The 16,792-nt window shown below is 49.7% G+C and overlaps 2 protein-coding genes across 2 annotated transcripts in view; one reads left to right on the forward strand and one right to left on the reverse strand.

Moving 5' to 3' along the window:
- Positions 1-641: 641 nt before the first annotated feature.
- On the forward strand, positions 642-3,559 carry ap4s1 (adaptor related protein complex 4 subunit sigma 1). Its single transcript, XM_062396953.1, has 6 exons — positions 642-1,301; positions 1,419-1,659; positions 1,739-1,825; positions 2,236-2,304; positions 2,415-2,426; positions 2,517-3,559. Exons 2-6 carry the CDS (start codon positions 1,522-1,524, stop codon positions 2,643-2,645), a joined length of 435 nt encoding a protein of 144 aa, XP_062252937.1. The 5' UTR covers positions 642-1,301; positions 1,419-1,521; the 3' UTR covers positions 2,646-3,559.
- Positions 3,155-16,792, reverse strand: part of hectd1 (HECT domain containing 1) — a 30,070-nt gene continuing 16,432 nt past the window's right edge. The window contains 19 exon segments of the mRNA XM_062396905.1: positions 3,155-3,888; positions 4,141-4,285; positions 4,369-4,519; positions 5,805-5,898; positions 6,001-6,079; positions 6,866-7,024; positions 10,288-10,772; positions 10,882-11,019; positions 11,145-11,346; positions 11,604-11,731; positions 11,820-11,902; positions 12,059-12,281; positions 12,371-12,425; positions 12,501-12,652; positions 12,773-12,843; positions 13,039-13,199; positions 13,201-13,411; positions 14,021-14,242; positions 14,626-15,594. Coding sequence (XP_062252889.1) covers positions 3,751-3,888; positions 4,141-4,285; positions 4,369-4,519; positions 5,805-5,898; positions 6,001-6,079; positions 6,866-7,024; positions 10,288-10,772; positions 10,882-11,019; positions 11,145-11,346; positions 11,604-11,731; positions 11,820-11,902; positions 12,059-12,281; positions 12,371-12,425; positions 12,501-12,652; positions 12,773-12,843; positions 13,039-13,199; positions 13,201-13,411; positions 14,021-14,242; positions 14,626-15,594 — 3,866 coding nt within the window. The 3' untranslated portion in view covers positions 3,155-3,750.

Raw genomic sequence — 16,792 nt, forward strand, 5'->3', positions numbered from 1 at the left:
AAGCACATGATGTTATATACAGAGCAGAGGGTGTTTACTGTAACTTTATCTTCGCACTTCAGAGTCGAACACTATACATGTGTCTGCAGGTCATATTTTTAAGGTCCATGTGAAGGATTTAGTTATATTGGCATAAATTGAATAAGACGTTCATAATTCTGTTTCCATTATTGTGTAAACACCAGAGACTTAGAGTCATTTAGTTTAGAATGAGATCTTTGAATCTAAACTAGCAGCAGGGTTTTCATCCACTGACCCTCTGTGCTTCTATAACCTGAAGGAGGGTTCTCCCTGAAACTCACACAATGAACCTTTCACACATTGAAATCAAAAAATACATCAGAAATCATTAAGTACGATGTAAACTCTCCTAATGACCTTCAAACATCTCTGTGATATCTATGGTCCTGGAGTTATTTCTATATTAATCATTTACTCTAATTAATGTTCATATGGTTTCATTAACTGGACAGAGGTTTATTATGTGTCTTCTTTATTCATAATAACCGAAGCGCAGCAGATTGAGACCCGGACTGAACTCCAAACGCTCTTATTTACTATTTGTTATGGTGTCAGTGAACGCACCACTTCTGGATGGTAACTGTGCATTAAATGCTAACAGGTTAGCTTGTTGTTTTCACCGGAAACGGAAATGTCTCGCTGTGTCATATTGGGGTTGTGAATGAAACCATAGATATATATAAAGCCTTTATATATATATATATATATATATATATATATATATATCTATGAATGAAACGAGCTAACAGCCATTCGCCTGGGTCCTGTTAGCTTAGCCTTGATCCTGTTAGCTTAGCTTAGATCCTGTTAGTCTGGATCCGGTTAGCCTGAGTTGTTTTCAGCCCGGCTGACGGCTCTCATGTAGCCGCTTTCTACACACATCTGCCGGTAAATGAAATCAAAGTTATTTAGGCTATTTAGGTTATTTACGGTTATTTGGGTTATTTACGGTTTTATCTGATGCGTTAACACAGCGGCATGTTGCATTCAGAAGGTTCAGGAAAGTCAGAAATCCCTGAAACCTGTTTATAAGACTAAACATAGTAATTTCTAATGTAATTCATTAATAAAACAGTGTAAAGGTTTTAATACAGGCTGTACTTTTCGTACTTTAACAACCTTATATTCTTTCTGTTAAAATGAAAGTGTTCAGGATCTGGTCCACAGAGCGGCACATTTAAAACATGAAGATTTTCATTTGAACAGTGTTTCCTCAAACGTCTCACCTGTCGCTTTAAGGCGACGTCATCACAGCTGTCCAATCAGCACCAGCCAAACAGGTGAGAGCGTATGGAGCCTAAAGGTCAAAGTTCAACCTCATTTATCTGTTTATTTTGAGTCATTTGACCTGTTTGCACTTTATTGTTTTATTTAATTTGATGATTTGTATTTCTTAGTGAAGCACTATCCATAAAGGCTCCTGTAGAAAGTTCTGATTCAGACGGTTCCTCGTGTTCCTGTCGATGCTCTGGAGCCGTGGGCCTGCTGCTGCTTCAGAGGATGATCCAGTTCGTGCTGATGGTGAACCGGCAGGGTCAGACCCGACTGTCCCGGTACTACCAGCCCGTGGAGCTGACCAGGAGGGCGGCGCTAGAGGCTGACGTGGTGCGATGCTGCCTGAGCCGCAGGAAGGAGCAGGTACCCGAGTGCTCACGCTGTGTAGCTTTACAGGAAGAGAGTGTTCCCACTTCACTCAGCTGAGCTCCTGTTTCCCCAGTGCTCGTTCGTGGAGTACAAGGACTTCAAACTGGTTTACCGCCAGTACGCGGCTCTGTACATCGTGGTCGCTGTCACGGACGCAGAGGTGAGTCCTGCTCAGTTAGCTCGAGGTGCCTGAGCAAAGATGGACGACATGACAGCTCCCAAAAGTGAAGCCAAATCATCTGGATCGCCCCCTGGTGGCTGGCTGCAGTATAGGTCATAAACCTCCATGTTAGCAGAAGGGACATGGACCAAACTGAAAAGTCAGAGTAGAGGTTAAATACATGTTTGTAAAGATGTTTGTGTCCTTTCAGGTCGTTCTCATCTCTCTGATGTTTGTAGTGTTTCTGATCAGTTTGGGATTAATCAGTTATTTGATGATTGACAGCTGAGACGGACTCGTGATTGGTTGGACTTTATAAACATGGATCAACGTCTATCATTTATATTTAAAATAAAATAAAAATTCATGAATGAAAAGATCAAAGCTGGTTTTGTGTCCGTCTCCCACAGAACGAGCTCTCCGTCTACGAGCTGGTCCACAACTTTGTGGAGGTTCTGGATAAATACTTTAGTCGAGTGGTGAGCTCACACAGACACACACCTTGGAAACACATGACTCAAAACCCTGGTGTCGATGTGATGTGCTCAGTGTGGTCACCAGTTGTGTATTTGTGTTTGCTTCCCTGCAGAGTGAACTGGACGTATCCTTCTACCCGACTTGCACGTCACAACTCAACGCTACGTGATGTCAGTGAATGCCTCTTTGTTTAGTTTCCTTGACTCGTCAGCAGATCATGTTCAACCTGGACCGAGTCCACGTCATCCTGGACGAGATGATCCAGAACGGACACATCGTGGAGACCAACAAGGGCCGGATCCTGGCGCCGCTCACCGCCCTCGACAAGATGGCCGACAGCTGAGACGCCACACCACAGCCTGGATAAAGATGAGCATGTGTTTCCACCTCAGGCTGTGACCAAACCAAACATTGACAATCATTGGTCCATGTCTCATCTGCTAACATGGAGGAGCTGCAGTCTGGGACCTGTGCTGCTCACAGCCACCAGGGGGCGATCCAGATGATTGGGCTTCCCTCTTTGGGAACAGCCATGTTGTCCATCTTCATCTACAGTCTGTGCTCTGGTCGTTTCATGTCATGAACTTCTCTGGAGATCAGAGGACTCTGATGTAAACACATTGAACTGCAGGGAATCGAACCTACGATGATTCACTCTGAATTAAAAATGTGCTGATCTTGATCTTTTGTCAATAAATCAGACTCTGACCTGAGGATCATCAGTTCACGTCAAACCCAGAAGGTGAAGTGATAAATCTCAGGAAGGAGTTTTCTGTTTCACACGTTGAGTTCAGGGTGCGGTCCGAGCGTCGGAAAGACGAAGGTTCCCTCCACAAACTACAGGACTCCATCTTTACTTCATACTTTGCAAACATTTTAATGATTATTTTTTTGGAGCATACACATTTGAAAATATCTGTTTACCTCAAACTGCAACTTGAGTTAAATAAATGTTTATAATATACAAAGAAAATACAGGAGAGCAGAGCTGACACGTTGTCTTCTCTTTCCATGTGCCTCGCACACGACCAGTGTTTCTGTCTCTACAGCTTCATCATAAAAGAAAACACCAAATGCACTCTGACCCCTACAGCCGGCCAGGAACAACCCCAAAACTGTCACACACACGCACACACACACACAAAACAAAAAGCAAAAGAACAAAAAAATAAAAACAGAAACGGGGCGGTGATTGTTTGGAGGAGGAACTGAAAACTGAAGCTACGAGGAGGAAGGTCAGCACACACACACACAGCAGCTCAGGTGGGTGAGGAGGAGGAGGGTGCTGCTGCTGATGAAGATGAAGGAGGTGTTGAGGATGTGAGGAGGCAGCTTCATTTCAATCTGCATGACCCCCCCCCCCCCCTCCAGCGGTCAGGCTGGCTCGGATCAGCTGATCTGTCAGTCACGCGGCGGCAGACGAGAGGAGCTCAGGGCGGCGGCGGCGCTCAGTTCAGGTGGAAGCCTTTCTCCATGGTGGCGGCCAACAGACGCTCCCTCATGATGTCCTCTGAGGAATATTCAGGAAGCTTCAGGTAGTGAACACACGTGTTGACCGATGGGTAACTGGAGTCTGTGGCATCGACCTGGGGGGGGGGGCGGCAAAACCAGTGTTGATTGACAAACATCTCACATCACTTTGTTTTAATCAGAGTCCGGGCGCCGTCTTAAATCAGCTGGAAATAAAGTTTGACTCTTTAGAATGAGTTGTTTATAATAGAATCCGTTTTTTAGAGACATTTTCCTCAAAGCTCCGCTGTCCCACCTCCGTTCAGGGTATTTAAACACATCACATGTGAACACAAACCTTTAACATCAATGCAGAAGAAAGCGTTTACCTTCCTGACGATGGTGAGGCGGGGGTGCAGGTTGGCGAGGCCACCAGGGGGCAGCGTGGAGCAGCCGGTGGTGAACTGAAGGAAGGCCTTCCTCTCGTCAGACGACATCCCACAGAGAACTCTGACGAACCGCAGGAAGCCGGGACTGGGGGGGGGGGGTTCAGGTGTGTTAGTGTATTGTGTCTATGTCTGTGTGTGTGTGTATTGTGTGTCTGTGTGTGTACATACCTGTCTCGGGTGTAACCCAGCTTTGGTTCAGTGTAGTTGATGATGTCATCAGAAGTCCAGGAAGGTGATTGGTTACCACAGAGGATCATCTGGACCTCCTTATGGCTGAAAGAGCTCAACTTCTCCATCGGAAAGACTCGGTTAAAACCCTCTGAGGAGGAGAGGAGGAGAACCAGGAGAGGAGGAGAACCAGGAGAGGAGAGGAGGAGAACCAGGAGAGGAGGAGAACCAGGAGAGGAGAGGAGGAGTACCAGGAGAGGAGGAGAACCAGGAGAGGAGAGGAGGAGAACCAGGAGAGGAGAGGAGGAGAACCAGGAGAGGAGAGGAGGAGAACCAGGACAGGAGAGGAGAGGAGGAGAACCAGGAGAGGAGAGGAAGAGAGGAGGAGAGGAGGAGAGGAGAGGAGGAGAACCAGGAGAGGAGGAGAACCAGGAGAGGAGAGGAGAGGAGGAGAACCAGGAGAGGAGGAGAACCAGGAGAGGAGAGGAGAGGATGAGAACCAGGAGAGGAGAGGAGGAGAACCAGGAGAGGAGGAGAACCAGGAGAGGAGAGGAGGAGAACCAGGAGAGGAGGAGAACCAGGAGAGGAGAGGAGGAGAACCAGGAGAGGAGAGGAGGAGAGGAGGAGAGGAGAGGAGAGGAGGAGAACCAGGAGAGGAAGAGAGGAGGAGAGGAGAGGGAGAGGAGGAGAACCAGGAGAGGAGAGGAGGAGAACCAGGAGAGGAGGAGAACCAGGAGAGGAGAGGAGGAGAACCAGGAGAGGAGAGGAGAGGAGGAGAACCAGGAGAGGAGAGGAGGAGAACCAGGAGAGGAGGAGAACCAGGAGAGGAGAGGAGGAGAACCAGGAGAGGAGAGGAGGAGAACCAGGAGAGGAGAGGAGGAGAACCAGGAGAGGAGGAGAACCAGGAGAGGAGAGGAGGAGTACCAGGAGAGGAGGAGAACCAGGAGAGGAGAGGAGGAGAACCAGGAGAGGAGAGGAGAGGAGGAGAACCAGGAGAGGAGAGGAGGAGAACCAGGAGAGGAGGAGAACCAGGAGAGGAGAGGAGGAGAACCAGGAGAGGAGAGGAGGAGAACCAGGAGAGGAGAGGAGGAGAACCAGGAGAGGAGGAGAACCAGGAGAGGAGGAGAACCAGGAGAGGAGAGGAGGAGTACCAGGAGAGGAGGAGAACCAGGAGAGGAGAGGAGGAGAACCAGGAGAGGAGAGGAGGAGAACCAGGACAGGAGAGGAGAGGAGGAGAACCAGGACAGGAGAGGAGAGGAGGAGAACCAGGAGAGGAGAGGAAGAGAGGAGGAGAGGAGAGGAGAGGAGGAGAACCAGGAGAGGAGAGGAGAGGAGGAGAACCAGGAGAGAGAGAGGAGGAGAGGAGGAGAAGTTTGAATTTCACTCTCATTTCTTTTCTACAGAAAACGAGTGGCGTCATGTGACGAGTGCTTTACCTCTGAACGCCTCCATTTGCTTCTGGATACCAGTGTGCATACAGAAATCAAACATCAGCTCCACGTACTCCTCAGCGTTCTCCATGGTCACCATCTGAACACACACACACACACACACACACACACACACACACACAGTGTTAACATCTACACAACGGACACCTCCTGCTCGTCAGCGTCAGACACTCGTCCTTACCTCGTCTTCTCCGTTGGTTTTGAGATCCACTGCAGAGAAACCGTGAACCTTCGAGGACGGACAGAACTGGAAGTTCAACCTGGACAGAGAGACACAGAGACAGAGTGAGAGAGTGAGAGAGAGAGAGAGAGAGAGAGAGAGAGAGAGTGAGAGAGAGAGAGAGAGAGAGAGAGACAGAGACAGAGACAGAGTGAGACAGAGAGAGAGAGAGAGACAGAGAGAGACACAGAGACAGAGTGAGACAGAGAGAGAGAGAGACAGAGGGAGAGAGACAGAGTGAGACAGAGAGAGAGAGAGAGACAGAGACAGAGGGAGAGAGACAGAGTGAGACAGAGTGAGACACTGTCCAGCATCACATGAACACACTTCATCTTCTCCGTCACACAGTGAATTGGAGCCGAGTGCGTCTTCTCTAAATCCTGACGTGTCTCCCTGGAGGTGCAGAGCGTCCAGAGCGTCTCAGCACGAAGCTCTGGACGAGTTCTTATGCGTTCGCTCTAAAAACACGTTTCTGTTCTCGGCTCAGAGTTCACTAACATCATGTCATCTTCATACTTCAGTTCAGACTCAAACTGATCCTGACTGCAGGTTCTGTTCATCTCAGGTTCGACACGTTTATTGAACGATTGAAAGACAAATCCTGAAGCTTCAGGTCGTGACTCAGGTTCCGTATGAAGCTGAAGGTTCTGAGAGAACAGTGACTGTTCTGACATCAGCTGTTGAATCACTCAACTTTCCTCACAGTGAGAATCCTGATGTATCTAAACTTTCCTCTGTACTTTCTGATGGATCTGTTTTTCTGGTCTCCATTTGTTTGGTCTAGAACCAGATGTGGAGCCCATGGGGAGCGCTCTGTGTGTTTTACCCGAGGTCCTCGATGCAGAGGGGGGGTCCGGAGCCGAGCGGGTTCCTCAGCATCAGGTCCTGCAGCCTGGTGTTCTTCTCGTCCTCAGATAAACTCTTACTCGCCAGAATCTGCCTCCTCTTCACCGCCAGCTCCTTGAGCTCCTTCAGGAAACGGGCTCTGTGGAACAAAGCAGAAAAGATGAGACGTGTTCTCTGCGTCTACTTATCCTCCTTTGCTTCCACGTCTTCCAACTTCCCCTTCTTTTACTCCTTACTCCTCTACTTCCCCTTCTTTTACTCCTTACTCCTCTACTTCCTTCTTTTACTCCTTACTCCTCTACTTCCTTCTTTTACTCCTTACTCCTCTACTTCCCCTTCTTTTACTCCTTACTCCTCTACTTCCCCTTCTTTTACTCCTTACTCCTCTACTTCCCCTTCTTTTACTCCTTACTCCTCTACTTCCCCTTCTTCTACTCCTTACTCCTCTACTTCCCTTCTTTTACTCCTTACTCCTCTACTTCCCTTCTTTTACTCCTTACTCCTCTACTTCCCTTCTTTTACCTTCTTCTTACTCCTCTACTTCCCCTTCTTTTACTCCCTCTACTTCCCCTTCTTTTACTCCTTACTCCTCTACTTCCCTCTTCTTTTAACTCCTTACTCCTCTACTTCCCCTTCTTTTACTCCTTACTCCTCTACTTCCTCCTTCTTTTACTCCTTACTCCTCTACTTCCCCTTCTTTTACTCCTCTACTTCCTCTTCTTTTACTCCTTACTCCTCTACTTCCCCTTCTTTTACTCCTTACTCCTCTACTTCCCCTTCTTTTACTCCTCTACTTCCTCTTCTTTTACTCCTTACTCCTCTACTTCCCCTTCTTTTACTCCTTACTCCTCTACTTCCCCTTCTTTTACTCCTTACTCCTCTACTTCCCCTTCTTTTACTCCTTACTCCTCTACTTCCCCTTCTTTTACTCCTCTACTTCCCTTCTTTACTCCTTACTCCTCTACTTCCCCTTCTTTTACTCCTTACTCCTCTACTTCCCCTTCTTTTACTCCTTACTCCTCTACTTCCCTTCTTTTACTCCTCTACTTCCTCTTCTTTTACTCCTTACTCCTCTACTTCCCCTTCTTTTACTCCTTACTCCTCTACTTCCCCTTCTTTTACTCCTCTACTTCCCCTTCTTCTTACTCCTTACTCCTCTACTTCCCCTTCTCCTCTACTTCCCCTTCTTTTACTCCTTACTCCTCTACTTCCCCTTCTTTTACTCCTCTACTTCCTCTTCTTTTACTCCTTACTCCTCTACTTCCCCTTCTTTTACTCCTTACTCCTCTACTTCCCCTTCTTTTACTCCTTACTCCTCTACTTCCCCTTCTTTTACTCCTTACTCCTCTACTTCCCCTTCTTTTACTCCTTACTCCTCTACTTCCCCTTCTTCTACTCCTTACTCCTCTACTTCCCCTTCTTTTACTCCTTACTCCTCTACTTCCCCTTCTTTTACTCCTTACTCCTCTACTTCCCCTTCTTTACTCCTCTACTTCCCCTTCTTTTACTCCTCTACTTCCCCTTCTTTACTCCTTACTCCTCTACTTCCCCTTCTTTTACTCCTTACTCCTCTACTTCCCCTTCTTTACTCCTTACTCCTCTACTTCCCCTTCTTTTACTCCTTACTCCTCTACTTCCCCTTCTTTTACTCCTCTACTTCCTCTTCTTTTACTCCTTACTCCTCTACTTCCCCTTCTTTTACTCCTTACTCCTCTACTTCCCCTTCTTTTACTCCTCTACTTCCTCTTCTTTTACTCCTTACTCCTCTACTTCCCCTTCTTTTACTCCTTACTCCTCTACTTCCCCTTCTTTTACTCCTTACTCCTCTACTTCCCCTTCTTTTACTCCTTACTCCTCTACTTCCCCTTCTTTTACTCCTCTACTTCCTCTTCTTTTACTCCTTACTCCTCTACTTCCCCTTCTTTTACTCCTTACTCCTCTACTTCCCCTTCTTTTACTCCTTACTCCTCTACTTCCCCTTCTTTACTCCTCTACTTCCTCTTCTTTTACTCCTTACTCCTCTACTTCCCCTTCTTTTACTCCTTACTCCTCTACTTCCCCTTCTTTTACTCCTTACTCCTCTACTTCCCCTTCTTCTACTCCTTACTCCTCTACTTCCCCTTCTTTTACTCCTTACTCCTCTACTTCCCCTTCTTTTACTCCTTACTCCTCTACTTCCCCTTCTTTTACTCCTCTACTTCCTCTTCTTTTACTCCTTACTCCTCTACTTCCCCTTCTTTTACTCCTTACTCCTCTACTTCCCCTTCTTTTACTCCTTACTCCTCTACTTCCCCTTCTTTTACTCCTTACTCCTCTACTTCCCCTTCTTTTACTCCTTACTCCTCTACTTCCCCTTCTTCTACTCCTTACTCCTCTACTTCCCCTTCTTTTACTCCTTACTCCTCTACTTCCCCTTCTTTTACTCCTTACTCCTCTACTTCCCCTTCTTTTACTCCTCTACTTCCTCTTCTTTTACTCCTTACTCCTCTACTTCCCCTTCTTTTACTCCTTACTCCTCTACTTCCCCTTCTTTTACTCCTTACTCCTCTACTTCCCCTTCTTTTACTCCTTACTCCTCTACTTCCCCTTCTTTTACTCCTTACTCCTCTACTTCCCCTTCTTTTACTCCTTACTCCTCTACTTCCCCTTCTTTTACTCCTCTACTTCCTCTTCTTTTACTCCTTACTCCTCTACTTCCCCTTCTTTTACTCCTTACTCCTCTACTTCCCCTTCTTTTACTCCTTACTCCTCTACTTCCCCTTCTTTTACTCCTTACTCCTCTACTTCCCCTTCTTTTACTCCTTACTCCTCTACTTCCCCTTCTTTTACTCCTCTACTTCCTCTTCTTTTACTCCTTACTCCTCTACTTCCCCTTCTTTTACTCCTTACTCCTCTACTTCCCCTTCTTTTACTCCTTACTCCTCTACTTCCCCTTCTTTTACTCCTTACTCCTCTACTTCCCCTTCTTTTACTCCTTACTCCTCTACTTCCCCTTCTTTTACTCCTCTACTTCCTCTTCTTTTACTCCTTACTCCTCTACTTCCCCTTCTTTTACTCCTTACTCCTCTACTTCCCCTTCTTCTACTCCTTACTCCTCTACTTCCCCTTCTTTTACTCCTCTACTTCCCCTTCTTTTACTCCTTACTCCTCTACTTCCCCTTCTTTTACTCCTCTACTTTCCCTTCTTTTACTCCTTACTCCTCTACTTCCCCTTCTTTTACTCCTTACTCCTCTACTTCCCCTTCTTTTCCTCTACTTCCTTCTATGTTTTCCTTGTTTCCTCATCTTTCTCATTCCCCTCCCTCTTCTTCATCTTTATTTCCTCCTCTACGTTTTGATCTTCACTTCTTTCTTCCTTTAAATAAAAAAAGAGCTGGAGAACGAGGAGCAGAGCGTTCTGACCTGTGGGGGTTGACCAGCTGGAAGTCGTCCCAGGTCAGGATGCCGTGGTACCAGGCCGGGGGTTTGGGTTTGGGGGGGTCCATGATGAACTCGGACTTGGAGTCCTCGTCGAAGCTGCCCACGGAGTAGGTCTCCTGGCTGTCCTCGGTGGACGCCTCGGACTGCACCTCGGACAGCAGCAGGAAGGGGTGCAGGTAGGGCCGGTCGGGGTCGTGGCCGTGGGGCGAGCTGCGGGACTGGTAGAGCAGCTTGCTCATGTTGGACTTGATGTCTCCCATGCAGAGCAGCTTGAAGAATGGCTGGGACACGGGCAGGTCCACCAGCCGGTTGTCCTGGATGCACTTGGCCAGGAAGACGCCCAGGAAGTGGAACAGCTGGGTGATGCGCTCCAGCTCCTCGCTGTCCTGAGGGAACGGGGCCGCGAACAGACCACAGGAGCGCTGCACGTAGAACCCAGGAGGCTTCAGACCTCCACCCAGGTCCACCTGAAACCAGCAGCACACGCTCACGTCACTGGGCACTTAGAAGCCTGAGGACAAACAGAGCCATGACCTTTGACCTCCCACATGGTATCAGCCGCTCTGTGAGTCTGACCTGTCGGGACTCGTCGTCGGGGAAGTCGTCGTCACACAACCAGACGCCCAGAGACGTCCTCTGGAACTCTGCAGCCACCAGAGCGTAGAACTCCAGAGTCGGGCCGAGGCCGGTTCCCTCCTCCCCCTGAAACTCCACCTGGACACACAGGGTTAGACACACACAGACACACACACACACACACAAGCCTGATTAGTCCATGTTCATGTCTTAAACGTCTCTCAGTAGAAATGGTTTCCTCAGTTCTTGGAAACACGTCTCACCTCCAGCACAGACTTCCTGTCGGCGTGGATCTGCATGACAGACTCCGCCCACTCCATCATGGCGTCCCCACGGGGGACTTTCACTCGCTCGTGTTTGAGACGGCCCACCCGGAACTCTCCGGGATCGTCCCTCCGCACTGTGGTGGACGGCCGGGAGCGCTCCATGGTCGCCTCCCGTCGGTTCTGCAGCCACACAATCGCCCTGAAGACAGAGGTCAGAGGTCAGAGGTCAGAGGAGGAAAGATAAATAAATAGAAAAATACAATGAAACAAATGAACTCCCACAACAAAGAGTATATAAAGAACAGAGTGAATGAATCTTTAAATGAACGATTTTCTTCTCGTGTCTGTTCCTCGGCTCGAGGACCTTCAGGTCACTTCCTTCAGTGGTCAGCTCACTGTGGGAGAGTGGGAGGAGTCAGGGGAGGAGTCAGGGGAGGACCTGTCCCTCAGGCTCACCTGGACGCTCCGAAGGCGGTGCAGGTGAAGTAGAGCTGTCGGGTTTCGAAGGGGATGAGGAAAGGACACTTGGAGGTCAGCTGTTCACACCACTCGGGCAGCGCTCCACTGGCCAGAGCCAGAGGCTCCTGGGAAACAGAAATAAACCAGTTCAAAGACCTGGACCAACGGGCATCGACCCACCGGCACCACAGCTCCTGTCTGGTGCTGACTGACCTCGATCTGCTGCAGGATCTTGGTTGTGATCTTCTTACTGGTGAACTCCTCTGGAGACGCGTTGAACTGCAGCTCGTCCACATCTGAACACAAAATCAAATCAGAATGAATCCAAACTTCTCAGCATCAGGACGTGTGGTCCAATCAGAGTGTCAGGACGTGTGGTCCAATCAGAGTGTCAGGACGTGTGGTCCAATCAGAGTGTCAGGACGTGTGGTCCAATCAGAGGGCGGTCCTACCCTCCTGCAGCGAGCGGGGGTTGGAGCTGGCGTCTCCTCCGATGATGTAGAGGATCCTCAGCAGCTGCAGGACGTCCTCCACGCCGCAGGCGTTCTGGCTGCAGCCCGCCTTCGCCTGGGCCGCCTCCCGGGCCGCGCCCAGGATCTCACTGCTCTGATTGGCCGATACTGTACTCGGGCTCAGGCCGCCAGAACGACCCCCGACACTGAGCTCACAGAAGTCCTGGAGGAGGGGAACAGGTGTGATGAGACATGACTGTGTATAAAGACAACCAGTGACTGTGGTGGTGCGTGGTGTAACGTGTGAGTCACCATCTTTCCGCTCTCCTTCTCCTTATCGGCGTCCTTCAGCTCCCGGTACATGATCCTGAGGGACAGACACAGTCAGACCTCAACCATCTGAGAAGATGGAGCTCAGGTTCAGATCGGAGTTGATTCTTACGTGTACGTCGGCTCCCAGATGCGTCGCAGCTTGTCCGTCTTCACGGCTCCGCTGCAGGAGAACTGCAGCAGGCGCTGGACGTAGTAGAAGATGGTGGACCTGTAGTTGGACAGAGGAAGCTCCACCTCCCTGGTGGTTCCCAGCCCGGCCACCTGAACCAACACACGTGCTTCATGAGACCAGCGCCGACTCTCTGGGATTCTGTCATTATGTTTTTATTTCCTGTCGGTGATGAGTTCAGCTCAACGTTACAAAAGTAGAGAGGAACCAACCTTGAGGGTGAGGGCGAGGTGAGGAGACGGGGCGCACTCCACCTCCTCCTGCACCTCCGAGCGAGGAGTTCCTGAAGCACAAGCACCAGATCAGTGAGGAAAGGTCAAACTCAGAAACCAGCTGAAAGATTTGATTTGTGAGTCGATGACTTATTCACCGTCAAGTTTCTATTTAAATCAACATAGAATTATCTCCTTTCACAAAACAAAATCTAAAACTAGGACAAGTGTGTGTGTGTGTGTCTGTGTGTGTGTGTGTGTGTTACCAGGCTGTGGGATCTCCAGGTCGGTGGTCTGCTGGACGTTGGTTCTTCCTGGTCGGGGGTCGAAGGCGGGAACCAGAGCAGAGAACTGTCTCTTCAGGACGAAGTCGTCGTCCCACGTCCTCCTGCGTCCTCCTTTGGTCTCGTACTCCTCCTCCTCCTGCAGGACGGGTCAGGGTTAGGGTTAAACTCACTCCCAGTGACTGTTGGTGTAAAACCCATAACACAAGAGGGTTCTGTACCAGGACCTCCTCGTACTCCTGGTCCTCCTGGTTGTCGTCCTCGTTCTCGTCATCATCGTCGTCCGGCTCGGGGAGGTCCTCCTCGTCGTCCAGCTCGGCCAATAGCGTGTTGGCCCGACAGCTGTCCAGGAAGTCTGCAGGACATTGGATCAGAGCTAATGTGGATGAAATCATTCTTTTCATTATACAACAGCATCACAGAGAAAGTGAACGTCTGCAGCTTTTCTTATTTCATATCATTTCACAACTTTAAACATCAACGACCAGAAGCTGCAGAAATCTGAAGAAACACGACTTAGAGAAGTTCAGGTTCTACAGGAGAGTTCAGTTTGTTGAAGTGATGAACATTAGTTTGACTCTCAAACCAAAACTCAGGTGTAGACATGGACGTATTTAATCTGTTAGACTGCTCTGAGCAGCTGGGCGGGGGGGGGGGGGGGGGCAGGTTAGGGTTAGGCTTTCAGATGTGATGATCAAGGTGTTTGAGAACGCATCATGTCACTGAGTAACCTCACTACTGTGTGTGTGTGTGTGTCTGTGTGTGTGTGTCTGTGTGTGTGTCTGTGTGTGAGTGTGTGTGTGTTTGTGTGTGTGTCTGTGTGTGTGAGTGTGTGTGTCTGTGTGTGTGTCTGTGTGTGTGTCTATGTGTGTGTCTGTGTGTGAGTGTGTGTGTGTGTGTCTGTGTGTGTGTGTGTGTCTGTGTGTGTGTCTGTGTGTGTGTGTGTGTGTATGTGTGTACCAACCATAGAGGGAGAACTCCGCCTCCTGACCCGTGTCGCTCTCGCTGGACGTGGACGTCAGGCTGGTCGTCAGGGTGTTGCTTAGCAACTGGCCCACTGACAGACCGGTGGTTGCCGTGGCGACGTTATTGCTGCTGGTTACTATGGAGGTTGACATGGTGACGGTGGAGGTGGTGCCGGTGGACGTGAGGTTAGGAAAACTCTGAGCGCCCATGAGAGGAGAAGCTGCAACACACAGAGGGTTAGTGGGTCACAGCCCGGCTGCTGATTGGCTGCAGGACACAGACTGGATCTGATCTCAGGTCTGATTCCTTCTGTCTGAGCTGAGTGCAGAGATCAGCTTCTCCAGATGTTCCATACCATAATAAGGTATGAACATCTGGATGAAGTGATGACTGTGTGACTGGGCTCAGGAGAAACCCACTGGAAACACGACTAAGAGAAAAGTTATAAAATATGAATCAATACTTTTCATGTCTCTGCTTCAGAGGCTGAGAGGGTTAGTAACAACATGGAGGCTTGTCTCAGCAGCTCAGGTCTTAATGGTTCATGTGGTGATGCTGTGGTTACACTGGTTACGGTGGTGTGGGTGGTGCTGGAGAACTCACTGGCTGTGCTCATCACGTTGCGGCCCAGTGTGTTGGTGTTGTTGTCGCTGCTGCTGCGGCTCAGGTTCATGTTGTTGGTGGCGTTGGTGCGCGACATGTTGGGCGCCCGGCGGACGAAGGACTCCATCAAGCTGGCCTCGCGGGACGACAGGTTGGGGACGCTGGCGCTGGAGCTCATGGGAGCGCCGGCGGCCAGCAGCGAGCTGACGGACAGCCGGGCGTTAGCCAGCGAGCACAGAGGCCTCTGGGGGGGCGTGTCCTTGCTGGAAGACTCCGACACGGAGCTGACGTCGGGGGAGCTCACGCTCACCAGCCCCATGCAGATGGCTGCTGCCGGGTCGATGGCCGCCACGGACGAGTCCTTATTCCTGGCTTCGTCTCCGGGGGCGGGCGTGTCGGCGGTGAGCGTTCCAGAGCTGGAGGCGGAGCCGGATCCGCCCTCCGCCGCCGCCGACAGGACCACGATGGGCTCGTGTCCGTCGGAGCCGGTGAGTCCTCCCGCTCCGGAGCCCTGGTCCAGCAGCGGCCCTTCGGCCCTCCTCTCCAGCCGCGGACCCCCCACGCCCGGGAGCCCGGCCGACGAGCTCAGGCTGATGTCGGAGGAGGAGGCGACGCTGCAGACGGAGCTGCTGCTGCCCTTCCTGCTGGACGAGCTGGCCCCGCCCAGGGACGTGGCCCCGCCCTTATCGGGACAGTTATTTTTCACCAGGCTGCTCCACAACTGCTGGTGCGAGGAAGACGAGGAGAAGGAGGTGGTGGTGGTGGTGCCGCCGATGGCTGCCGGCGTCACGGAGGGTCCCACCGTGGAGGAGGCGGGGCCTGAAACAGTGGATGAGACAGGTTTGGGTGACGGCGCTGTGGCAGCCGACTCAGGGTCGAACCCTGGAGCAAGCTTGAGGTCAAACTTCCCTTCAGCGCCCATACGGTAAGAGTTAGAGCCGCCAGCATCCCAGGTTACATCAATCCAGCCTGGATGGACAGAGAGATAGGAGGGAGACGGACGGATGGATGTCAGAGACCCGGCAGAGAGAGAGATAGACGGACAGAGAGAGAGAGAGAGAGAGAGGCAGAGTGGTAGAGGGAGGAAGACTCAGAGCAGAGAAGCAGCTAACAGTCAGAGCAGCTCCACACTGGACCAGGTCACCAGCTGCGTATGAATCCTCATTTAAAGTCACGTGAGGAATCAAGGCCTCGTTCACTACATCGTCCAAACTTCAACATACAGGGAATTTAATCCAAGCCTTTTTTATATAGTTTATGGAATCATCAACTGGTGTCGGACATTTTCATTTTCAGATTTCATCACTCTGTCCAGCTAGACGTGTTCATGAAGCTTGGATGTTCCTGCTGCTGTGAACTTCCTGATTATCTATTTATGAATATGAGAGTGTTGAAACGTGACCAGAGGACACGAGCACCTGGACGAAGGAGACTCAAGAGGGAGGAGCTACCTCCAACTGACATTATCATGAATCACTTTAATTCTACTGTCCATGGCTTTCTAACATATAACTGATACTTTGGGTTTGAATCTTTATTCATTTATTATATATATTAAATTATATCTTAGGTGTATGTATATATTTGAAAACTATATATAGGTTTGATATCTGAAAGAGTTGTGTCCCTCTGAAAATGAAAATGCTGAGTCACTGTGACTTTAAAGAGCAACGACCTCAACACTTGATAACTCCCCTGAGGAGATGTGAGTCCAGGTGGAGAGAGGAGGAAACGATATGAACAGAAAACGACAAAAGTAGAAAATATTCCTGCAAAACACAAAACGGTCAAAGCAGCAACATAAATAAATCAAAAGTGAGAATCAACAACCATCATCCTTGATTATGATTCATAACAAGATCAACGGAGCTGTAGCCCACTCAGGGACAAGGATCTAAACACAAACATTGAGAGGAGGAGGAGAAAAAGAGAGGAAGATGAAGAGGAGACTAAGATAAAGAGGAGGAGGAGGAGGAGGAGATGAGGAGAAATCAAGGAGACTAAGATAAAGAGGAGCTTGAGATGAAGATGAATAAGAGGAGGCGACAGAGGAGTGGAGGAGGAGAGTGGGAGACGAGGCGGAGGAGGTGATGCAGGGGAGAGGAAAAGGAGGAGATAAAGATGAAGAGGATTATCGATCAGACCTGATCGATAACGCAGGTGTCCA

Source organism: Platichthys flesus, chromosome 10 (assembly GCF_949316205.1).
Source record: "Platichthys flesus chromosome 10, fPlaFle2.1, whole genome shotgun sequence".
Classification (NCBI taxonomy): Eukaryota; Metazoa; Chordata; class Actinopteri; order Pleuronectiformes; family Pleuronectidae; genus Platichthys; species Platichthys flesus.